Consider the following 21967-nt stretch of genomic DNA (forward strand, 5'->3'; position numbering starts at 1 on the left):
AGGGGGAGAGGAGAGGGGGGAGGGGGAGAAGAGTGGGGGAGGGGGGAAATGGGAGGCTGGGAGGAGGCGGAAACTTTTTTTTTCTTATTCTCAATAAAAAAAAAGAAACAGAAGGAAAAAAATAAAAAAGAAAAAAGAAAACTCAGAATCAACTAACCTGGGTTCATAGAGACTCACAGAGATTCAACGTACAACCAGAAAGCCTGCATGAGACTGACCTGGGCACTCTGCATATACTTTATGTCGGGGTCCAGCCTCAACAGGTTTGTATGTTCTAGGATAGGGGCATGTAGATTAGAAACATTAGGCAGACAACAGAGATACAAAGGAAATAGAGTCGGGAGGGTAACTCATTGAATACTAAATTTGCCTGCCCATTTATTTTTCATATGCTTATATACCCCAATCCAAAAGGAGGGAAGAAGGCAAAAGATATATTTAACATGATACAAAGAACAAACAGAGCAATTACCTCTTCAATACCTGCAAGCATGGAAGAATCAAGTAACTATATCCTGAGCTAAGTATTCTGTTGTTTAGGCAGAACATGCAGCAAGCACACCTTAGGCCAACCATCCTGTAGGCAGTTACTCCCTGTGGGTCAAGTCTCCCGTCATAACCTTGAAGAAGCAAGAATAGGCCTGAACTCTCTGACCTTTCGTCAAGGTGGAACAGATCCACAACCTTGGGCTCCTATATTGTTACAGCTGTGTAGCTTGGTCCTCTTGTGGGACTCCTAACAGTGGGAACAGGGGCTGTCTCCTGAATATTTTACTAGCATCTGAGACCCTATTCCTCATACTGGGTCACCTTTTCCAGGCTTAATAGATAGGAAAGTTCTTAGCCTTACTGAAACTTGATATACCATGTTTTATTTATATCATGGGAGACCTGCCCTTTCCTTGATGGAGACAGGAGAGGATTGGGGGATTTGGAGGAGGGAGGAGAAGAGAGGGAGTGGGGGAAGATAAGGAGAAGGCTACTGCCAGGGTGTAAAATAAACAGATAAATTTTTAAAAAATGTAATTTAGCCTGCAAAAATAAATGATAAAGAAAAATAAACTGGCAAGAAAGTCCATCTGTCAAAAAACAAAAAGCTTGATTCTACTTAAAAGTTATAAACCAGAGAGTCACAAAGTAAAGGGAACTATAGTCATCAAGACAAACAGAAAAAAAGATAGACTGGGTAAAGTCAAGGAACTGGTTAATTCCTAGTCTGTGAAACACTTAGGATTTCAACCAACATTCTCATCTAATCAAGTCATACAGCGATCAGACCTTATCAGACCATAGGGAAGGCACCATGTCTCCTTACCTATCTTCAATGCTCAGATAACTTTCTTTTCAACATGAACTATGCATATATGAACCTAGATACCACTAGTATCCCTTTACTTGTAAAAGTAAACACAGAAATGCTAAAGCAAATGGCCAATAAAGAAATCAAAAGAATCAGCAAGTACAGAATTCTCAAGTAGAACATGACCAAAACAAGTCTATTTATGAGATTATATCAAAAGTGAAAAAAATACTAAGAAATAAGAAGGTAGCTATGCACCACAAAATGCCAGATTCTGTGTTAAGTATTCAAAATAGCAAGCTGAGAGATAATAAATACAATGATCCTCAAGGGATTATAATTCTCCAGGTAGTTCAACAAGTAAACAAACAATTAGAATGTTCAAGTGTTGAATTTGAGGTATAAACAAAACTTAAAGAGAGCAGAATGGGAGGAGCACGTTTTAAAGGTATACCAGAGAAGGTTTGCTTAAATAGGTAATAATTAAGACCAGAGTCTTAAACGTGAGTAGGAATGTTTTAGGAAAAAGGAAGAATATGAGAGTTGAACAATAGTGACAATTTCACAGGTAATATGCAACTTGATGTAACTCTTAAAAAGAGAAGATATTCTTACATTAATTCACATTCCTTAAAAAATAAATTCTAGAACTCATTCACAAGAGAATTTGTTTAACTTGAAAAGGCAAAGAGCTTTTTGATGCCTTTATATCTCAGGTGATAATGACTGAACTGAGATATAAAGAGTCAATAATACTGCTGGCACACTGCCAATATCATTACTACCAAAGAAATTATAAACAACAGCAAACTTAGAAATGGAGGATCTAGTTTGGTAGGCCATCCCTGAAGCAAGCAGCTATGCAACCTCAGACAAGCCCCCCTTAACCTCAGCCAGACTCTGTAAGTGACAAGAATAATAAACCCCCACTTACTCCAAGAACTGGAAAAGGCCATTAAGAATCAAGGTGTAAAAACAAGGCCAACCTATTTATGCCAATTCCTCTTCCAAAAGTGAAAGCTCGGCATTATAGCAGAAATGCTTATACGTCAACTTTAAGCACAAGTTATTTCCCTCAGCAAAGGAAAACACTTATGAAAAGGAGACATATCTAAACATTTACAATCTCATAAAAATCCTGTATCAATATTTGCTCTACATTAGCAAATTAAGAGAGAAATCATAATAATTAGAAGTTACATTATCTATTTCATTAAAATAAGTAGGGCAGTTCAATGTGTATTCAAGCACATGTATGTAATGCATCTTATACTACCTCTAATATTCAACAAGAATGTCACCAAACCTATTTTTTCTCTGTATAGTTTTAATCCATACTACTAATTTTTGATTCCCAACACTATACAAATGATCCAATCTGCCTAGTAAAAATCTAAAAACATAAAAGTAAAAAGGTCACTTACAATACTGTGTAATAAATCATTTTCAAACTCAAAAATAGCTCACAATACAATTTTTGCTAAGTAACTTCTGTGTGTAAATCCATCCAATTGTATCGCATACATTTTTATTTCTCTCTTCAGGGAAGCATTACCACTCAATGTCATTTCCTCACACAATGGTACTTTTGAGATAATCTCTGGGTACCATATTTTATTTAGTAATGAGGAAGAAACCTTATTTTAGAATCTAAGGATCTAAGTCTAACAAAGCTATTCAGCACCAAATAATTGTCTAACTTGTCTAATTGCTTCCCATTCTTGCAGTCTTACTTTCTGAACCTAGCTGTAAAAGATAGTATCTTCAAAAGAAACAGTAGTCTAAGAATTAGACTATACAGTTCAATTTCACAAATGAACAGGATGTTGTCAGTCATTGAGACTATCACTGAAATTATTTTCTAAAACTAAGTAATCATGAAATGGTATTTAATCCTATAACTTGCCCCTTAGGCTTGTTATCCAAGTAGTTTTCTAAATATTTAAACAAATATTCCCAGAGGGAGGTATTATTTTCCTGGGATCATCATTCATGCCTTACTGTATATCCATGTAAGACTCAGCCACGTGAAGGAAGGAATAGACGCAGCAGGTTCCAGGTAAAGAAACATGTGTTACCTCATGCCTATTCCTTTCCTAGTCTCTACCCTCCTCAAAGTAGGAAATTAGAGAAGAAAGGAAAAGTGGAAGGGAGGTAAGGAGGGAGAGAGAGTACCACAGGCATCATGTGAAATGAGAGCAAGATTCAGGAGTATATGATGGGGGCACCTGAGATCTTTTTTGATAGGTTCCCAGGTTCAGATATTTTGCATTTATTTTAGTTAAGTTACTCTTTTTTTAGACTAAGAAAATGAACAACAATAAGTAGTAAATATTATCTATGCCCTAAGATCTTTGCATGTAATAATTACATTTAATATGCACAACAATCTAATCAGGCAGATAACCCACATTAGAGAGACATGACAGAAAAAAAAACAGAGAAATCATTACTGTAAACTGTATAATAATTATAACATGGCTGTAAAATTATTTAACTTTTTCCTACTACCAAATAGATTGTTGTTAAGTGCTTTATAACACTAAACTACATTTACTTTCTAACCTGTCCAAGGGTAAATTTTCCTAAGCTAAAGAAGCCTAGGGCTAGAGATTTAGTTCAGTTGGTACAATGTTTGCTTAGCGTGTATAAGGCTCTTATTTCAGTTTCCAGCACCACATAAACAGGATGTGGTAAAGCACATCTGCCAGCACTAATTAAGGTGCAGACAGGCAGAACAGAAACTTACAGTCATCCTGCTACACAGTAAACTCTAGGCCAGCCTTTCTCAAAAACAATCAAAAAATTAAGAATTAAGCACAGGAAGCTTTTTCAAATTCCTGATCAGTACTTCTAAAATTACATTCATACAATTATAACATTTTTATGCTCAGCAACAGTATTTAAGAATGTTTTTTGCATTCCCTAACAAATAATAATCATTTTGTTCATGTTACTACCTCGTGTTCTTGTTTAGTGAGAATGAATATTGATAGTAATTAACCATGTTTATTTCTCCTTTTTGAAACATACAAGTCCTTTGGAAAATCCATACTTTTATTGTTTGTCCTGCAATATTTAATACCCTAAGGGATTTTTTTCAATTTATAATTTAAAATATTAGGAGTCGTTGACATGCAATCATGAGGAAAAGGACTCAAACAAGCACAAGCAAAATAGGAAATGAGTTATCTTAACACACTGAAACATATGAACATATAACCAACAGACTTGAGATGTTCTAAAGATGCCCTCTGCAATTCACCTCTTGGTTCAAATATCTTTGTGTTACTCCTTTCACTGTGGAAGACTGCCAGTCAACTTTACATTTACATTCTAGCATTTTAACAATTCACTGAAAATTTCTGCAACAGAATAAAATGTTATCAAACTGTCTAAAAAGTACAGCTACATTTTATAAACAGTTTCTGTTTCTGATAAACCAGTTATCAGTATGGTCCAAGGAAACACCAAACTATAAAAATGGGAAAACGTAATTCCTCAAAAGAATGTCAAAAATCTCAAACTGTTAACAGCAAAAAAGACCAGATGCTAAGCAGTCAAAGTCCAAAAAAATCTATAACACTCGGGTCATATTACTCACATAGAATAGATAGACACATAGATAGGGAGGTACACAGACAGGCAGGCAGGTGGAAGGACAGACAGACAGATGGAGGGATGGACAGAAAGACAGACAGATAACAGAACTTTTCTTGAGACAGGGTTTCTCTGTGTAGCTCTCTAGGAACTCACTCTGTAGACCAGGCTGACCTTGAATTCACAGAGATCCACCTGCCTCTGCCTCCCAAGTGCTGGAATTAAAGGCGTGCGCCACCACTGCCTGTAGATAATGGAACATTTTTATATCAATACTTCTACTGTCTTTATCTGAAACAGAAGATGATTTCACCACCCTACCATCATCAATAAAAATAAATTTTAAAAAACATAATGCCAAGTTAGTGCATCCAGTCTAATTTTTAGTCTTATAAACACTATTCTTGTTCACCTCAAATCATACATCCTTCTTAGTAGTAACTCCAAAAGCTGACAATATATAGCTACATAAGAAATTCATAATTCAAATACTCTTCATACAACTAATATGAAATAGTTAAACACACACACAAACCATGATTACTGTCACTTAACCAAGCATATTGTAAAGTAAATCACAGCCCCTAATTCTAAGTGTATCCATGGACAGAATAAGCATAATTTCACATCCTGGCAAATGGAATTATTCAGGCAGCTAATTTTGGAAGAACCTATTCATTCTCTCACTTTTCTGTTACCTTCCCTAGGATATTTTCCAACTAGCAGGTCTACTGCTCAGGCATCCCACTTCTTTGAGATGTCTCAGGCTTAGAATGAGAACTTCCTAAAAAAAACACTGTGGGCAGTTCAAACAATCCTGAATGATAAAAGAACTACCAGAGGTATCACCACACCTGACTTCAATTGTACTACAGAGCTTTAGTAATAAAAAAGAACGATCTTGGCATAAAAACAAACACACTGATCGATGGAACAGAACTGAAGACCCCGGCATAAATCCACATACCTATGGATACCTGATATTTATTTATTTATTTATTTATTTATTTATTTATTTATTTATTTTTTGGTTTTTCGAGACAGGGTTTCTCTGTGGTTTTGGAGCCTATCCTGGAACTAGCACTTGTAGACCAGGCTGGTCTCGAACTCACATCCGCCTGCCTCTGCCTCCCGAGTGCTGGGATTAAAGGCGTGCGCCACCACCGCCCAGCCTGATACCTGATTTTTATAAAGAGGCCAGAAATAAACACTAGAAAAAAGAACATCTTCAACAAATAGTGCTGATCAAACTGGATGGTTACATAAGAATGCAAATAGATCCATACTTAATCATCCTTTAAAAACTCATGTCCAAATGGATCAAAGACTTTATCATAAAACCAGATATACTGAACCTGACAGAAGAGAAAGTGGGAAATAGCGTTAAACTCAGTGGCAGAGGAAACGAATTTCTAAACAGAACACTACTAGCACAGGCACTAAGATCAACAATTAATAAATGGGACCTGATGAAACAGAAAAGCTTCTGTAAGGCAATATACCTTGTTATTTGGACAAAGCAGCAACCTATAGAATGGGAAAAGATTTTTATCAACTCCACATTCAATAAAAGGCTAAAATCCAAAATATATAAAGAACTCAAAAACTAGACATCAAGAAAACAACCCAATTGGAAAATGGGGTACAAAAAAATCCTCAATAGAAGAAATTTAAATGGCTGAGAAATACTATATTCAACATTCTTAGCCACCAGAAAAGTTCAAATCAAAACTACTTTGAGATTTCAGCTTATACTTGTCAGAATGGCTAAGATCAATAACACAAGTGACAGACAGCTCATGCTGGCAAGGATGTTGAATAGGGGGAACACTATCCATTTCTGGTAGGAGTGCAAACATGTGCAGTCACAATGAAAATCAGTGCAATGGTTCCTCAGGAAGATAGGAATCAATCTACCTCAAGATCCTGCTGTACCACCCTTGGGCATATACCCAAAGGACACTTCATCCTACCACAAAACACTTGTTTAATCGTGTTCATTGCTGCTTCACTTCACCAGAAAATGGAAACAAACTAGGTGTCCCTCAACAAAAATAATGAATAAAAAAAATGTTGGTACATATCCACAATGGAGTATTATTTTCAGGTAAATAGATGCAACTAGAAAAAAATCATCCTAAGTTAAGTATCCAAAACCAAGAAAGAGAGATATGGTATGCATTTGCTTATATAGAGACATTATCTGTGAAGTCAATGATAACCAAGCTACAATCCGTAGAATCACAGAGGTTAGATATAGACTAAGGAACTAGGGCAAATAGATACATATTTTTAGGAAAGGGAAATACAGTTGTAAATGCGTGGCTGTGGCTAGAATAGGAAGATCAAGTGGGGGGCAGGAGAGAAGAAGAGGCCAAGGAAAGGAATACAGGAAAAGACAACTAAAATTAAGGGCCATTTGAGGAGTAATATAGAAACCAAATACAGCAGAATCTTCATACATATGAGTCTACATATGTGTGTATATGATATATATATGACTATATTATATATATTTGGCTGTATATATATACATATATATGTATATATATATATACACAATCTAAATAATATTGCCAAAAAATGCAGAGGGAGAAGACAAAGCCCCAACTGGTCACCTCTTGTCACCAAATGAAGCTTTCAGTACAGAGTTACATCTAATTGAGTTGCTAGTCAAAGGGGTCCCTTGGGAATCCCCCAAAACACAGTCTGTTGCCAAGACTATAAGTTGCTCTCCACAAACTTGACATCAAGACCTTACTGCTAAAGACAACACCTACACAAATCCTTGAACATAGCCGGGCGGTGGTGGCGTACGCCTTTAATCCCAGCACTTGGGAGGCAGAGGCAGGCGGATATCTGTGAGTTCGAAGCCAGCCTGGTCTACAGAGCTAGTTCCAGGACAGGCTCCAAAGCCACAGAGAAACCCTGTCTCGAAAAATCCAAAAAAGAAAAAAAAAAAGAAAAAAGGAAAAAAACAAATCCTTGAATATGGAGAAATGGGGCTGATGCCTACATTGAGTTTTTACCCTGCATGCTAGCTAGCATCTTTGATACAAAAGGGAATTTTTTGTAGGCTACCAAAATGCCAACCCAGCCACAAAACCTTTGGATGTACAATGGTATCCTGACTGCAAGATATGCTGGGGTGATGGTGGCACAAAGCTTGTGAGAGAAACCAGCCAATATCTGATTTGCCATGAGGCCCACTCCACAAGACGGGACCCACACTAGACACTTCATAGATGACCAAGAACCTGGCACTAGATATCCCAGGGACCTAGGGGAAAACTACATATTAATGCTCTTAAAAAAAAGTAGCAATAAAATAAATCCTAATGACATTCTGCTATACTCATAGACCAGGACCTTGCACAGCCAGCATCAGAGACGCTTCCTCCTGCAGCAATGGGAAAAAATACAGAGACCCAGACATTAAGCAGAGTAAAAGATCTTAGAACACTCACCCATAAAAGGAATGTCTCCATCAAACCTCTCCCCTCAGAGTTCAGGGAACCCTGAAGAAGAGGAGGCAGAGTTTGAGTGCCAGAAGGGACAGAGGACACCCAGAAAACAAGGCCTTCCAAATCAACAGGAGCAATGCACATATGAACTCATAGAGACTGAGGCAGCATGCAAGGCCTGCATGGGTCTGCACCAGGTTCTCTGTGTTTCTATTACGGCTAACAGTTTAGTGGGTTTTGTGGGATTCCTGTGTGTGGGAATAATAAGTGGGTCTCTGTTTCTTGTACCTTCTCTTGGAATCACTTCCTTCTGTTTGTTTTGTTCAATGCCAATGGGTTATTTTTTGTTTTATCGTATCATATTTTATTTTATTATTATCCCTTAGAATCCTGTTTGTTTTCTAATAAGGGACATAAAGGTAATGGATCGAAATGGAAGGGAGGTGGGGAGGAACTAGGAGAAGTAGAGGGAGGGGAAACCATAATCATGATATATTACATGAGAAAAAAGTCTGTTTTCAAAAAAAGGAAAACAAGTATAATCATTAGAATATAAGCCATTCAGCTTCTGGATATTGTATCTAAATTAAAAGAATTGAAGATAGAATATTTTCTTCAATTGCTCTTTCCCATATGAATGGCCAATTATTTCTGCGCCATCAGTCATCCTGGACTGATTTCCACTGTTTCATCAGATACAATTTAGCTACTACTATGACATTAAAGTTTGCTTTTATGTGCAGCTGTGTTCTAGCAGAAACATGAATAATAAAGACTTGACTGGCAACAAAAAGAAAGAAAGAAAGAAAGAAAGAAAGAAAGAAAGAAAGAAAGAAAGAAAGAAAGAGCGAACGAACATGGGCTTTTGATCAGGCTGAGTATTTTCTGGAAGTACAGTTTCCCTAAAACCTTACTGACTTTTAGTTATGTACTTAAGTCAATAGCTTGAATTAGTAACCAAAACAATAGGTCTTGCTGAGATACAGGCTATCAATTTAGGTTCAGCTTTTAAGTTGTAGTCTTACAGAACTAAGTCCTGCCTCCACCCTCATCTTAAGATCTTCCCTGCAGCACAATAAGCAAACACTAAGGCTGAGGTGGCACAGCTACTCTACCACCCTGGCTGCATCCTCATTTAATGCTCTGTAGACTGGATTCACTTTGACGTATGTCTGGAAGCTGGGAGTACACTGGATGAGGTACCTAAATGGAACATTTATCATTTAAAGTTCTTTCTTATCAATTTAGCATAAGGTAAAAATGGCCTTCTCGCTTACAATTTTCTTGATAGTTTGTTGCTCTTCCATCTTTGATGCAGCTACTGCAGAAGAGACCTCTCTCACTTTGGGGAAAAAAAATTTCTTTTCCTTTCAGGCATGCAAGTTTAGACCAAAGCAAGCTGTTCTAATGTTATACATTATAAGGGGGTCCCAAAGAGTTTCCAAGAAAACTCTACCATCCCTAAATTCCAGCTCAAACAGTTGCGTAGCAAGGTAACATGGTGACAATTTAAACAGTTGCTTTATAACCATCAAAAAATAGTTGCCAAGAAGGCAATCCTCTCATTGCCTCACACTCCACCTCAGCTTGCAAACTCTGTATCTTAAAATGTCTCATTTCAAATACTAATTCTGTACTAGCAGAGGAATTCTTTCCATTCACAACTGATAAAAACCCAACTTCATTTGATTCAAAACTAATAACGATAATGTATCTTAAAAGAACATTTAAATGTTCTAGTTTTATTCTGTTGCTGCTATACACCAAGACCAAAAACAACTTAGGGAAGGAAAAGGTGTATTTCATTTTACAATTCATCCTTGAGAAAATTCAGAGCAGAAACTCAAGCAGAATTATGAAGCAAAGATCATGAGGGGATGTTACTTGCTAGCTTTCTTGAAGGCCTATGCTCAGGAGCGCAGGGCCTTCTAACCAGGGAAAGATGCCACCCACCGTGAGTGGGGCCCTCCTACATCAAATAAAACAATAATCCCCATAACTATGCCCAATCTGATCTAGGTAATTCCTCCATCAAGGTCATTCTCTCAAGATGACTCTAGACTGTGTCAAGTTGACAATGAAAAATAACTAAGACAAACAGTCAATCATGGCAGGCACAGAGGCACTGATACTGAATCAAGACATTTAGCTCTCTTCAATTCATACTTGGTCAAATTTGAAAGCAGAAACTACAGCCATATACTAAAGAATCTACCTGTTCAGTGTCTTAACTAGGAAGGTTCAAAAAGTCCTGGCATCAATTATATGACCCTTTAAAGAAATGTTCAACCTAAACCAATCACAAAAAAACTTTGGGTAACTGTCCAGACAGTGAGATGTCTCTGTCAATTCTACAGTTTTAAAAGTTGTTTATAATACACTTCCAGTTTACATAGATAATATTATATCCTTCTAACGTCTTTGATAGAGTTAAAAAATAAAGTTATAGTTACAGTTTTCCTTTGTTATAATAAAAAATAAAATAGATATAAATATTATAACTATAATTCTTACTTAATAACTGTTTTGTTATATGTAATTTTACTATGTTAAATTTAAAGCCTTCCTTTTTGTTTAAACAGAAAAGGGGAAATGGTGTAGGAGTTCCTTCTGTTTATGTGTTGCTTTCATTGGGTAATGAATAAAGAAACTGCCTTGACCTAGTTGATAGGACAGAACTTAGGTAGGCAGAGTAGACAGAACTAAATGCTCAGAAGAAGGGCAGGGCAGAGTGGCAGATGCCATGGATCTCCTGCCTGAGATGAACACTGGTTAGAATCTTGTCAGTAAGCCACAGTCACGTGGCAATACAAAGATTAATAGAAATGGATTAAATTAAGATGTAAAAATTAGCCAATAAAAAGTTAGAGCTAATGGCCAATAAGTGTTTTAATTAATACAGTTTCTGTGTGGTTATTTTGGGTGTAAGCTAGCCAGGTGGCTGGGAAAAACAAAAGGGCCAGCTAGTACAACATATATATATTTAATAAATTCAATTTAAATGTATTTGATTTATGAAATTCTATCAGTAAAATATAAATTATTCTGATTACCAATTTGTAAATGAAGAGACTCTCAAGGAAGAAGGGCTACAGTCATAGTTTATTAATAAATAAATAAATACCCCCCTCACAAAACTACCATGATCCATATACCAAGAGGAATTTACTAGTCTAAATGCCCTCGTGCATTTAGTTGCATCTTTTAATACACTAAACTGTTACACCATTTATATTTTTAAGAAGTTAGAATACTATCATTCTTACAACTGAAGACACAATGATACATTGTATAGTAATTTAAAATAATCTATACTCATGAAAAAAATCAAATTCAATAACTCATGAAACAAATCTATGATTATAGTTGCAGTCTACAATTATATTTAAAATTTATACTACCTAAAGATTTTTAAACACTGTTGTAATTATTTTATTAAATATTAATTCTCTTTTATCTTTCCTAAAAAATACGTTTTTTAAAAAAGAAACTTCTGTGTTACAAACAAAGATAAGACATGAGATGTGCATAGCATTTCCTGGAAGGAAGTAGAAACTTTCTATAAATACATATCAAGTATGTTTACAAAGGAAACAATGACTTGAGTATGCCTGCTTTACATGAGAAGCTAACCAATAAAACCTCTTCAACATAAATTCTCTTATGATGCCACATAAAAAAGTTCCTCCTGAAGCCAACTTCCTGACTAGTTTCGGTCACTGGTAGAGCCACAAGGCAAATCCTTGACACTGGCTATGTAACATTATTTTCAACCTAATTCGGTCGCTTTCCTGAAAGCTCTGTTCCATATTTGGATGTTTTAAGTCACCTACAACACCATGATACACAAGACAAGCACTTACAATGACATCATCCACTTTATCTGTTACTCTGTCATTCTTCCCTACAAACCCTGGGTAGGGGAAATGTCCACTGCCTTGGATAAAAAGCAGAAAAATTTCAAGCAGAGCTATGAAGTCCTGTATTATACTACATACTCAGACTTTACTTTGCAAATGTTTTTCAGGTAAGGCAAATGTGAAACAGCACCTGAAGACCAAACACCAGTTTTCTCATACTTTCTTATTATACGGAAAGAATGAATGAACAGGAACAAACAAAAATACTTTGTCAAAGGTGACTGACTATGCCAAGACACTGTAGAAACCCAAGGTCTCATTAGTTCCCTTCCTTCCCAGTCACTGGCCAATGGAAATGATGTTTCAAGGTGTCCACCTTACATTGTGCTTTCACGTTTAACTTAAGATCCAAAGTAAAAAAATTCATTTTAGAAATATTAAAAGCTTAAAAGCTTCCAACTTCTAACACATCACTCAAGTACTCCAAATAAATTTTACTAGTTGTGCTTACTTACCAAATAAAAATAAGGCTTTGATAATTATTATAATTGTAAATAAACTTTTAATAACCAACTTAAAATTCCACAATTTCAAGTACGACTATTTTGAACTATTAAGGTTAATTAACCTTAAATCTACAATGCCAAAACCTATACCTCACATGGCTAATTCAGGAACTACAATACAGCCAGCAACATACTAATGAATAGCTCCTTTGCCATCTACTTTTTACCTCAAAAGTCTCCATCTGAAAATAGATTGCACTTAGTGTTTCCATGCAAAGATCAAATTGGGGAATGGAGGTGTATGCAATTTTGGTATCACATTATTTCTAAGGTCTAAGCTAAAACTAAATATTTAAAAAGAAAAAAAATGTTTGCATCATTTATGGTACATTTCATTTCACTGAAGAGTTAAATGTCTTTTTTTACCAAAAAAGAAATACTTCACTTCCATTTTTAGTCTACTGTGTATCTAATGAACCCATCTGTTAAGAACTGATCCAGCAGGCATGGCTGCTGCAGAGTCCACACTGGTTCCATATTCAAATCAGGAGCCCTACTACCTCTTATCAGGTTACAACGCACTAGGTAAGCACACAAATGCCATTATCACATCATCCAAAGTAAAAATCCATTGACAACAGAAAAATGGAAAAACTTAAAATGTGTGTGTATGTTCCTTAAAATGCACATAAATTGGGTAGCAGCTAACACATGAATACATTTCTTGAAACTGCATGTCTTCTGGGGGGAGTAACGATAAAAGTAATGGCCTATTTGAGATAAGGTAAAATACAAAGAAAACCATATTCACACCAGTGCTTTGAAAAGAACTGGTTATGCCTATGGGATAACCACCTCACTAACTTACACTGACTTTCGTGGTGGTTTGTTTGAAAGGTCCGCAAAACTAAAAGAGGTGCTTTGTATCCAAGCAGCCATAAATACAGCAAAGACAGATAACCTATCTTTGACCTGACACGCTAGCAGAAAGGAAAACAAGTGCTTCAACTTTCCTGTGAATCTCAAAGGTTCATAAAGCACAGACATTATCTAATCCGTGTCTCAGAGTACCGCTGCCTTAGCTGCAGTGTTCTCTCAATTTTCCAGCACATCAAATAAAAATAATTGCTTCACTGAAAATTCAGACTACATGAGTATGGAAAAAAAAATCCCCTAGCAAGCATTTTTTTTTTATCCCTCGACTTCACACCAAGCACAATGGTCAACTGCTCCTGGTTTACACCTTGCCTTCCAAAACCCAACCTTACTGAATGTCAAGGGCTAGATGTTGCAGAAGAAACTGAAAAGCTTTGCTGCAGAAAACAAAAACAAAACAGAACAAAATATCTCCAAACCACTGCATTTACAAAACGCAAGATCCATGAACCACCCTTAATTATGCTCTATTCACAATTTTCCTCTCCTTTCTTTCTTTCCCTGCCATCGGGAACACTGCTTAGACTCCCTGTAGATAGCGCAAAACATTAAGTCATACACAGTTCTGCAGTAACTCTTGCCCTGAAAGGAGCCAAAACCTAGGCTGCCTTTGAAATCTTCCCCTCCGCTCTTTCTCCACAAGCCACGCTCCAGAAGGCAACCACGGGAACCAACCTGTATGATCGGGTGCCCCTTCCATTTTAACACCTTCTGCGCCCCACACCCACCCCCCCAAAGGCTAAGGGAAGGAGAGCGATGATCACAAAGAGGGGAAGGTCGCCTGGAGACGGGAGTCGGGGTGAGCACAGGCACCGCGCTCTCCATCACAGCCTCAGAATGTACCGAAGGACAGATGCAAAATCTGCATCATTCGTCGCTCTCCCCGGAAAACACAGCCCCTCAGCTGCTCAAGTTGGACCGAGTGCGCTTCTCGCATTTCGGGAGCTGGAGGCGCGCGGGGGGGGGGGGGGGGAATGGGGGTGTCGTGCCCCAGGGGCCGGGCTGTCACCTCGCGGAGCCACAGCATGGACAATTATGAGGAAGAGAGGAAAAAGCCCCAGAGGACCCAAGGGCCGCCTCGCCCTTCCACGCACGGTCCAGGCCCGAACGGACGGTCGTCGGAAGTGCTAGAAAGCCGACCTGAGTTGGGCATCGCGCGGGTGGCAAGAGGGAGGTGGCGCGGTGGCCGTGGCCGTGGCCGTGGCCGCGCGCGGGCGGGCGGGCGGGCGGGCGGCTGAGGGACGCGGGGAGGCAGGGCGCGGGCGCCCGGGGGGGACCCTTACCAGGTTGAGCACGGTCTCCACGATGTCCCGGTTGCTGACCTCGCCGACCTGTATGAGTCCGATGAGAACGGCGAATTTCATCCGGATGTTACGGATCGGTACCGAAGGGTTGATCATCCCCGCGGGCAGCACCACCGGGCCGGAGCCCGAGCCGGCCGCCCCCCGCGGCTCCCCCATGGCGCCTCCGCCGCCTCCACCGCCGCCGGCCCCGACGGCCAGGAGAGCGGCGGGCTGCGCCTCGAGCCCCGGGCCCGGCTTGTCGCTCGCCATCCGCCCCGCTGCTGAGGAGCCGCGCAGCGCCGCCGCGCCGCCTCCGCCGGTTCCGTTATCCCCGCCGCGGCCCCCGCCCCCCGGCCGGCGCCTCGCAGCCCCAGCATCCACCAGCGCCGCGGCGCCGGGGCCCGCTCCCGTCCGCGCCTCAGCCGGGCCCGGCGGCCGTGCGGGGCGCCTCGGCCAATCGCCTCGGGGGGTCGCCGCGGAGGTCTCCTCTCGGGTCCTCTCCCAGCCTGCCGCAGCCGTCTCCCCCGGCTCCGCTCCCGGGTCGCCTCCTCGGCGCTCGCCTCTCGGACCTCTCCTCCCAGATCCCCTCAGCGCTCCCGTCACCGAGCTCCACAGCTCGCTGTCACCGGCCCGGCCCCCCGCGGGGATGCTGCCTCGCCTCGCACTGTCCTCCGCCCTCCGCCGGGGGCCGAAGCTCGGGCCGCTGCCACCGGCGCCGCTGTTGTTGTGAAGCCCCGACGCCGCCGCTCACTCCGCCATGTTGCCGCCCCCTGCCTGCGGTAGCGGCCACTGCGCCTGCGCGCAGCACCCGTGGGGGGGGGCGGAGCCCTCGTTGCACCCCCTCTTTTCTCCCGGCGCTCCTCCTCCGCATCCCTCACCCCTCGTCCCTCCCCCACGCGCGCCGGGATCGGACAGACAGGTGAGCAGGTGCGCGGGGAGGAGCCCTGAGGGGAAGGACACAGCTTGCGCGGCCGCCCGGCGTCCTCCTCAGCCTCGCGGCGCGGCGGGCCACGTGCGGGGAGCGGCGGGCCACCTGCTCCGGGTCGCCGTGACCCTTCTCGCCCTCGTGGGCCCGCGACCCCCGCCTCGCGGCTGGGGTCTGGAGACAGGTGCAATGTCGCACGCGGGTTCCCACACCCCATCCCCCGCCACCGGAGAGGTGACACCTGCGCCTATAGGCGCCACTAAAAATAGAACTTGTCAAACCGGGAGCCTCCTGGGCCGAGCGTGCCCTCGAACTCGCCTCCCAGCCTCGCCGCCCGTGCCCTAGTTGGGTGGAGCAGAACATCCCGGGCTAGAAATCCCCAAGGATCCCCAGGTATGATGCCCATTGAGGATGGCTCCCTGTTCCATAAGCGTATGCGAGTCACAAGATTTGTTTGGATTATCCAAATATGTGGGGGAGTCGTCACGACCACCCTTAGTCCGTGAGAAATTTTTAATAAAAAAAAACATTAACACGCACAAGATAATATCTCTGAAGGCGATGAATTAGAACCAAAAAAGCATGACTGCCGGTTTCTCCCAGGACACCAAGGATATAGTTTCTTTAATATTTCAAGAGGTCTGCCCTTTTCAATAAAGACATATTGCCAGTCACCAGAAAGATTAGAAATCCTTAGGTGCATTCAAATCATTTTGTCCTCTAAACGAAAAAAAGTCAATATACAAATTCATCCTAATATCTTTCTTTTTATTAATCTTCTTTTGTTGGCCCTTCAGTCAACTCTCAGGATGCAGGATCTTGTAAACATTTCTAAAGTGCAGGACAAACTTTCTTTATGCCTGTGCTTACTATTAGTTCTGGGTTGTGTGTTATTAGTCTAAACTCCCACTATGTGCAAAAATAACCGAAAGAAGTGATAACTAATATGTCCATTTAAAATTGCAACGGAATTATAAAAGGCTTATATCATTGAAACTGCTTGAGAAATAAGACTTCATAGTGTGATGATTAAGAAGTCCTGTGACATTTAGAACTACCTGACCCAGGTCATCCAGTTCTACGAGAACTATTTTATTGGCAAATTTAAAATGCTGAATCTCTATTAAATTATGTAAAACCAGGATGAAAGGTTTTATCTCAGTGTGCACACACACATTATATGTGTATATATATACCATATATACCATGTATATAATCATATATATGCATATATAAGTAGGTTGTACCTCTTGCTTTACTCTAGACGTCTCGTATGAGAGCTTTGATAAACATTGACAGCCTGAACTTTGCTTTTCCTTTCTCCATGAATAGCTTAGTATCCTTTTCACAGCTCTGAATCTTCTGTTTCGTGTCTCGAGCAAAGGGTGTGTTCATTTTCTTTTTTGCTTGTTTGTTGTGGGTTTTTTGTCCATTCTCATTTATTAGAGATGAGGAATAAGAAAACTATCACTACTCAAAGTTGGAAAAGCTCACTTTTGCCTACTTTATTAAATTTCAGAAGTATTGTTTAAAGCTTGCTGATTAGAGTGCCCTGTAGAAAATGGGCAGAGCTCTGAATCGCTCGCTATCTGTGCCATCTACTTAGGCTGTGCGGCCGTCAGTCTCCTCATTCCCTAGACAGGCATGATAATACCTATCCCACGGGGAAGAGCCCCGTCCTATGAGGTTCGTTTAGCAGTAGCTAGCATATAGTAAAATGTGTCTTTGACTCTTTCATATACAGGAACTATGTGTGTTGAGTGACCTATATCCATAAAGACTAATTGTAACCTATTTACAACTTGATCAAATTTAAACTTACGTTTTCTTCAACATTGAACCCTTCCGCCCCATTTTTTAATCCAATTTCTTTTCCTAAACAGAGACCACAAACATAACACAGAAATTCAACATTTTTACCTAACTTGACCCAGGCTAATCTTTACCAACCAGCAGATATTTGTATGTCTATTATAAATTCGCACATCGCCAGCTGAAATAGTGAATAGCTAAAATGTAAATATTTTATATTTAAAAAATAATCATCTTAAACATTAAAAACTAACCAGGAAGTCAATCTGAAAAAAAAAAACAAGTTAATGCTATAAAAATAAGTCTTCTGGGATATAAAACAGCAAAGACTATTCCAGGTCCCCTGACACACATGTGTGCCCTCAAGTATGATATAAGTGTGCAGTTGCACCACCACATGCACGCCTTTCCGCCTTTAAGCCAGCAGCAATTGGTCCATCCTTCCCGGCAGTCCAGTCCAGCTTGTATAGCCCTCTTCCTTTTCATTGCTGCTATCTTGCTAGAAAGTTTACACCTGGGTTCCTGGACTCCACCCCACTGTCACTGACCCACCATCCCATGAATAAATCTTCAGTCTGCTTTTAACAAGCAGATAGTGGCCTGGAATGCTTCATTTATTCATCGCTACAAATTCTACATTCATCCACATCTTCTGTTCCAGGCATCAGCAGTGACTCTTTGTCATAGTACAACTAGAATGTCCATCTGCGAGCCAAGGCCCCCCTCCCTCCATACTTTGGCTCTTTTTCAAGCTTTACCTCATTCCATTTCTGACAGGAAATCTTTTAACTATGACTCCCAACATTTTGGTGTGTGCACCACTTGTCTCAGTTCTTAAAAATGTTTATCCAACTCCTAGATTCTTACCTAGAGATTTATGTATTTAATATCCACCCATTGCTTTCTGTTTTTAATTTAATATCAAAATTTTAATTAAATAACCTTTACTTTTTAATTTCATTATTTATGTGCATGTGTGCATTTCTGTCTGTGAGTATGTGTGCACTCACAGGCACACAGGTGTGTAAAGGTCACAAGACAACTTTTCTCTCCTCCCACTGTGACATTCAGGGGATGAATAGGGTCACTCTTCCATGGCAAGCACTTTTACCCCCTGAGCCTTGTCACTAGCCCAAAACGTTATGTTTTATAAAGCACATGCCTTGTATTTAAAGCATATATACATGGGCACACATACATATTGTGAGTTGATTATGAAATACTTGGGAAAAAAATATTCAAGTTCTAATAGCCAATCCTATTCATTTGTATCTCATTTCGAAAAGAAGATGGCTGTAGATGTAGGTTCAGATACAAGTATACTGAAGGGAGTGAGTCTTAACTGGGTAGGATTAGTGTCCATCCAAAAAGAAAAGTGACAAAGAAGCACAGAGAAGAGGAAGTGAGGCAGAAAGAGAGGACACCATGTGAATACCCAGATAGACCTTGGAGTTCTGCCACAGGAGGACAAAGAAGCCTGGACTGCTGACAACCACCAGAAACACGGAACTACACTCCTGTAGTACCTACCGTCAAGGAGAGATGGCCTGAGGTGACCTTTATTTGACTTCTGGACTCCAGCCCTGTGAGAGAATCTTTACAGTTTAAAGTGCACTCCTATTTGCATTCCAACTCTAGCTAGTAGTTTGTTACAGCATCCCTGAGAAACTAATACATACACACATAACATAAATGTGGTTTTGCTGCCTCTGTAAACAATAACTAATGGAGATAAGAATCTATTGATCACTTTGAATAACTCTGAGGTCCGAAGATTAAAACAATAAAACTTTAGTCAACCCCAATTCCTTTTTGCCCAGTGACTACTGTGTTCTCTTCCCTGAACACTGTATTTAGTCTTTCTGCACTAGCCTCATCAACCCCACTGAAATTCCTGTCAGTGCAAATGCTATCTTCATGAATACATTCATGATCCCATCTAGGTAAACAGAAAATGCTATACCCATTTTTAGCTTTCGAAGAGACATGTTTTCTGGCTCTCCCAGTAACATAGGTTAACAAATGCTTCCATTTTCTCTGTCTTGCTAGCTAAAAGTAAGAAAATCACAGGCCAATACTTGTAGTCACACACATAATCCTTTCTCTGAGATGGGAAAAAAAAAAGCATATCTATGTATTACATGTGTAGTATTTTTACAATAGCAAACATGGAATGAGGTTTTGTTTCCCACAGTGGCCTCAGGCATGGTATACGTGTGCTAGGGAAAAGCACATTAAGAATGTACACAGATTTTACTCGCTCATTACTGCTCGCAGTTAATAATTGTCCGGCGCCATTCCTTCCATGTGTGCCATGTACTCTTAAATGTGTTCTTTCTAACCCTCGTTACAGTGCATTGAGTAAGATATTATCCCCCTTTTCAAATGAAAAACTAATACAAAGTGTGGTTCATTCAGTTACGTGAGTCATACTTGAGGAAGTTATAAATTTAGGATTTGATCTAGTTATGGCTAGCTGAGCTCAGTCTCCCACACATTTCCCAGCGCAATCAAGACCAAAGCCTCTATCTAATGTCTACTAATCTTACCAGATAAAAGACACTGGTGAGAGCAGGGAAAGATCCAGTGCAAAAGAAAAACAACAGTTGTTGTGCGTCTCGGTAAAGCTTCCCACCAAGAGAAGCTCAAACGGGCCTTCTATCCCTGTCTCTGTTAGAAGTTCACAACTAAAGGCTGGCTATATAAATCAAAGACAGAATGCTTGCCCAGTGTGCACAGATCCTGGGTTCCACGGCCAGCACCTGGAGTCAGAATAGCCCATTGGCCTTTTTGCTTCCTAGGGATCATTTTAGTTTGACAAAAAATCATGTGGGATAAATAAATTGCTTTTAATTATATTAAGATTATCGGAATTTTGTTTTATAGCCACATTAGTATACCTATACCATTCCTTATACTTGTAAATTAATCTTCTAGTTCTTGTTGAGAAGTATTTCTGTTATATTTCTCCAAAATAATTATTAATCCCCCTGCCCTGGGAATAGGGACTCACACTTTTAATTCTAGCGCTCAGGAGGTAGAGGCAGGTAAATTTCTATGAGTTTGTGGCGAACCTAGCTGACACAGCAAGATCCAGGCCAGCCAAGACTACATAAATAAACTTACTCTCAAGAACAAAACAATAAGAAAAAAAAGAAACAACCCACAAATGTGTACCCTCGGTAGAGGGAAGGCAAGAAATTCCATGAGGAACTATCCAGGGATCCTTGGAAACAGTGATCAAACTATATGAAACTTCAAGAGAGGAGGAAGCACCTATATCAAACTCAGCCCAACTGCTTAGCAATGCATATAATTTAGCATAGCTGAGTACCGGACCAATGACATGAAACAACTTACTAACTAACCTAAGCAGTTACTGCATTGTGACAGTCTGGATCATCAACTTGAAAGCGTTTAGAATCACCTAGGAGACACACTGCCGGACTCGTCTGTGAGGGCATTCGCAGAGCGGTTTAACTGCGGAGGGAACAGTACCCTTGCTGTCAGTAGCACCCTCCCATGGCCTGAGATTCCTGGACTGAATAAAAAAGAAGACAGCTAGTGGAATGCCTGCACTTGTCTCTGTCTACCCGACTGCAAAGGCAGAGTGACCAGGGGCTCACACCGCTGCAGTGTACCTCCCCCATTGTGATGGGCTGTACTCCCAAACTGTCAGCCAGAATACTCCTTCCTTCCTTGAGCTGCTTTCATCAGGAGTTTATCACAGCAATTATCTGTGATGTACAAGTAAATAGTACATACAGAGAGACGATTTAGTACTTACCCTTACTTCTTTTCACTTACCTAGAAGTCTGGACTAGAGAAAAGAGAATTGGTATCTGACCTGTCCTTCCCACCTGACAGCTGAAGAGTTATGCTTCGCAGAGCTGCTTAGGAGTTGATGTTCATGTGAGACACAACCACACCCAGAATTGTACAACTAAAGGAGTTCTCCAGGAACAAAGTGCTCAATTCTACCTACCGATTAGTTGTGTGTTATATTTACATAGTGGTGTATATAAAGCCTCTTTTTTTGTTTGATCTAATCCCATGAGAGCTAAATGAAATATCATATGTTGGCCAGAGTTATGTCATCTTTTCCTTTGTTTATATTAAAACAAGCTCTACCAGATTTTGTTTGTAGTAACAACACATAACTAACATGTTTCCAGATACATTAGCAAAGCCTACTAAGGCAGGAATTTATCCTCAGACAGCTCACATGGTTATGTCTTAAAAGCCAACATTTTCTTTCCCCGGGCATGCCATTGTTTTTTT

The 21967-nt window shown here is 40.3% G+C and overlaps 1 protein-coding gene across 3 annotated transcripts in view; it reads right to left on the reverse strand.

The window, feature by feature from the left end:
• Nbea (neurobeachin) overlaps positions 1-15347 on the reverse strand; it is a 467863-nt gene extending 452516 nt beyond the window's left edge. For all 3 annotated transcript variants that reach the window (XM_050120186.1, XM_050120187.1, XM_050120185.1), the window contains exon 1: positions 14950-15347. In XM_050120186.1, coding sequence (XP_049976143.1) covers positions 14950-15219 — 270 coding nt within the window. In that variant the 5' untranslated portion in view covers positions 15220-15347. The remainder of the gene's footprint in view (positions 1-14949) is intronic.
• Between the last annotated feature and the right edge of the window lie 6620 nt (positions 15348-21967).

The sequence above is a fragment of the Alexandromys fortis genome, unplaced genomic scaffold, assembly GCF_014885135.2.
Source record: "Alexandromys fortis isolate MF-2015 unplaced genomic scaffold, M_Fortis_MF-2015_v1.1 scaffold_172, whole genome shotgun sequence".
In the NCBI taxonomy this organism is placed as follows: domain Eukaryota; kingdom Metazoa; phylum Chordata; class Mammalia; order Rodentia; family Cricetidae; genus Alexandromys; species Alexandromys fortis.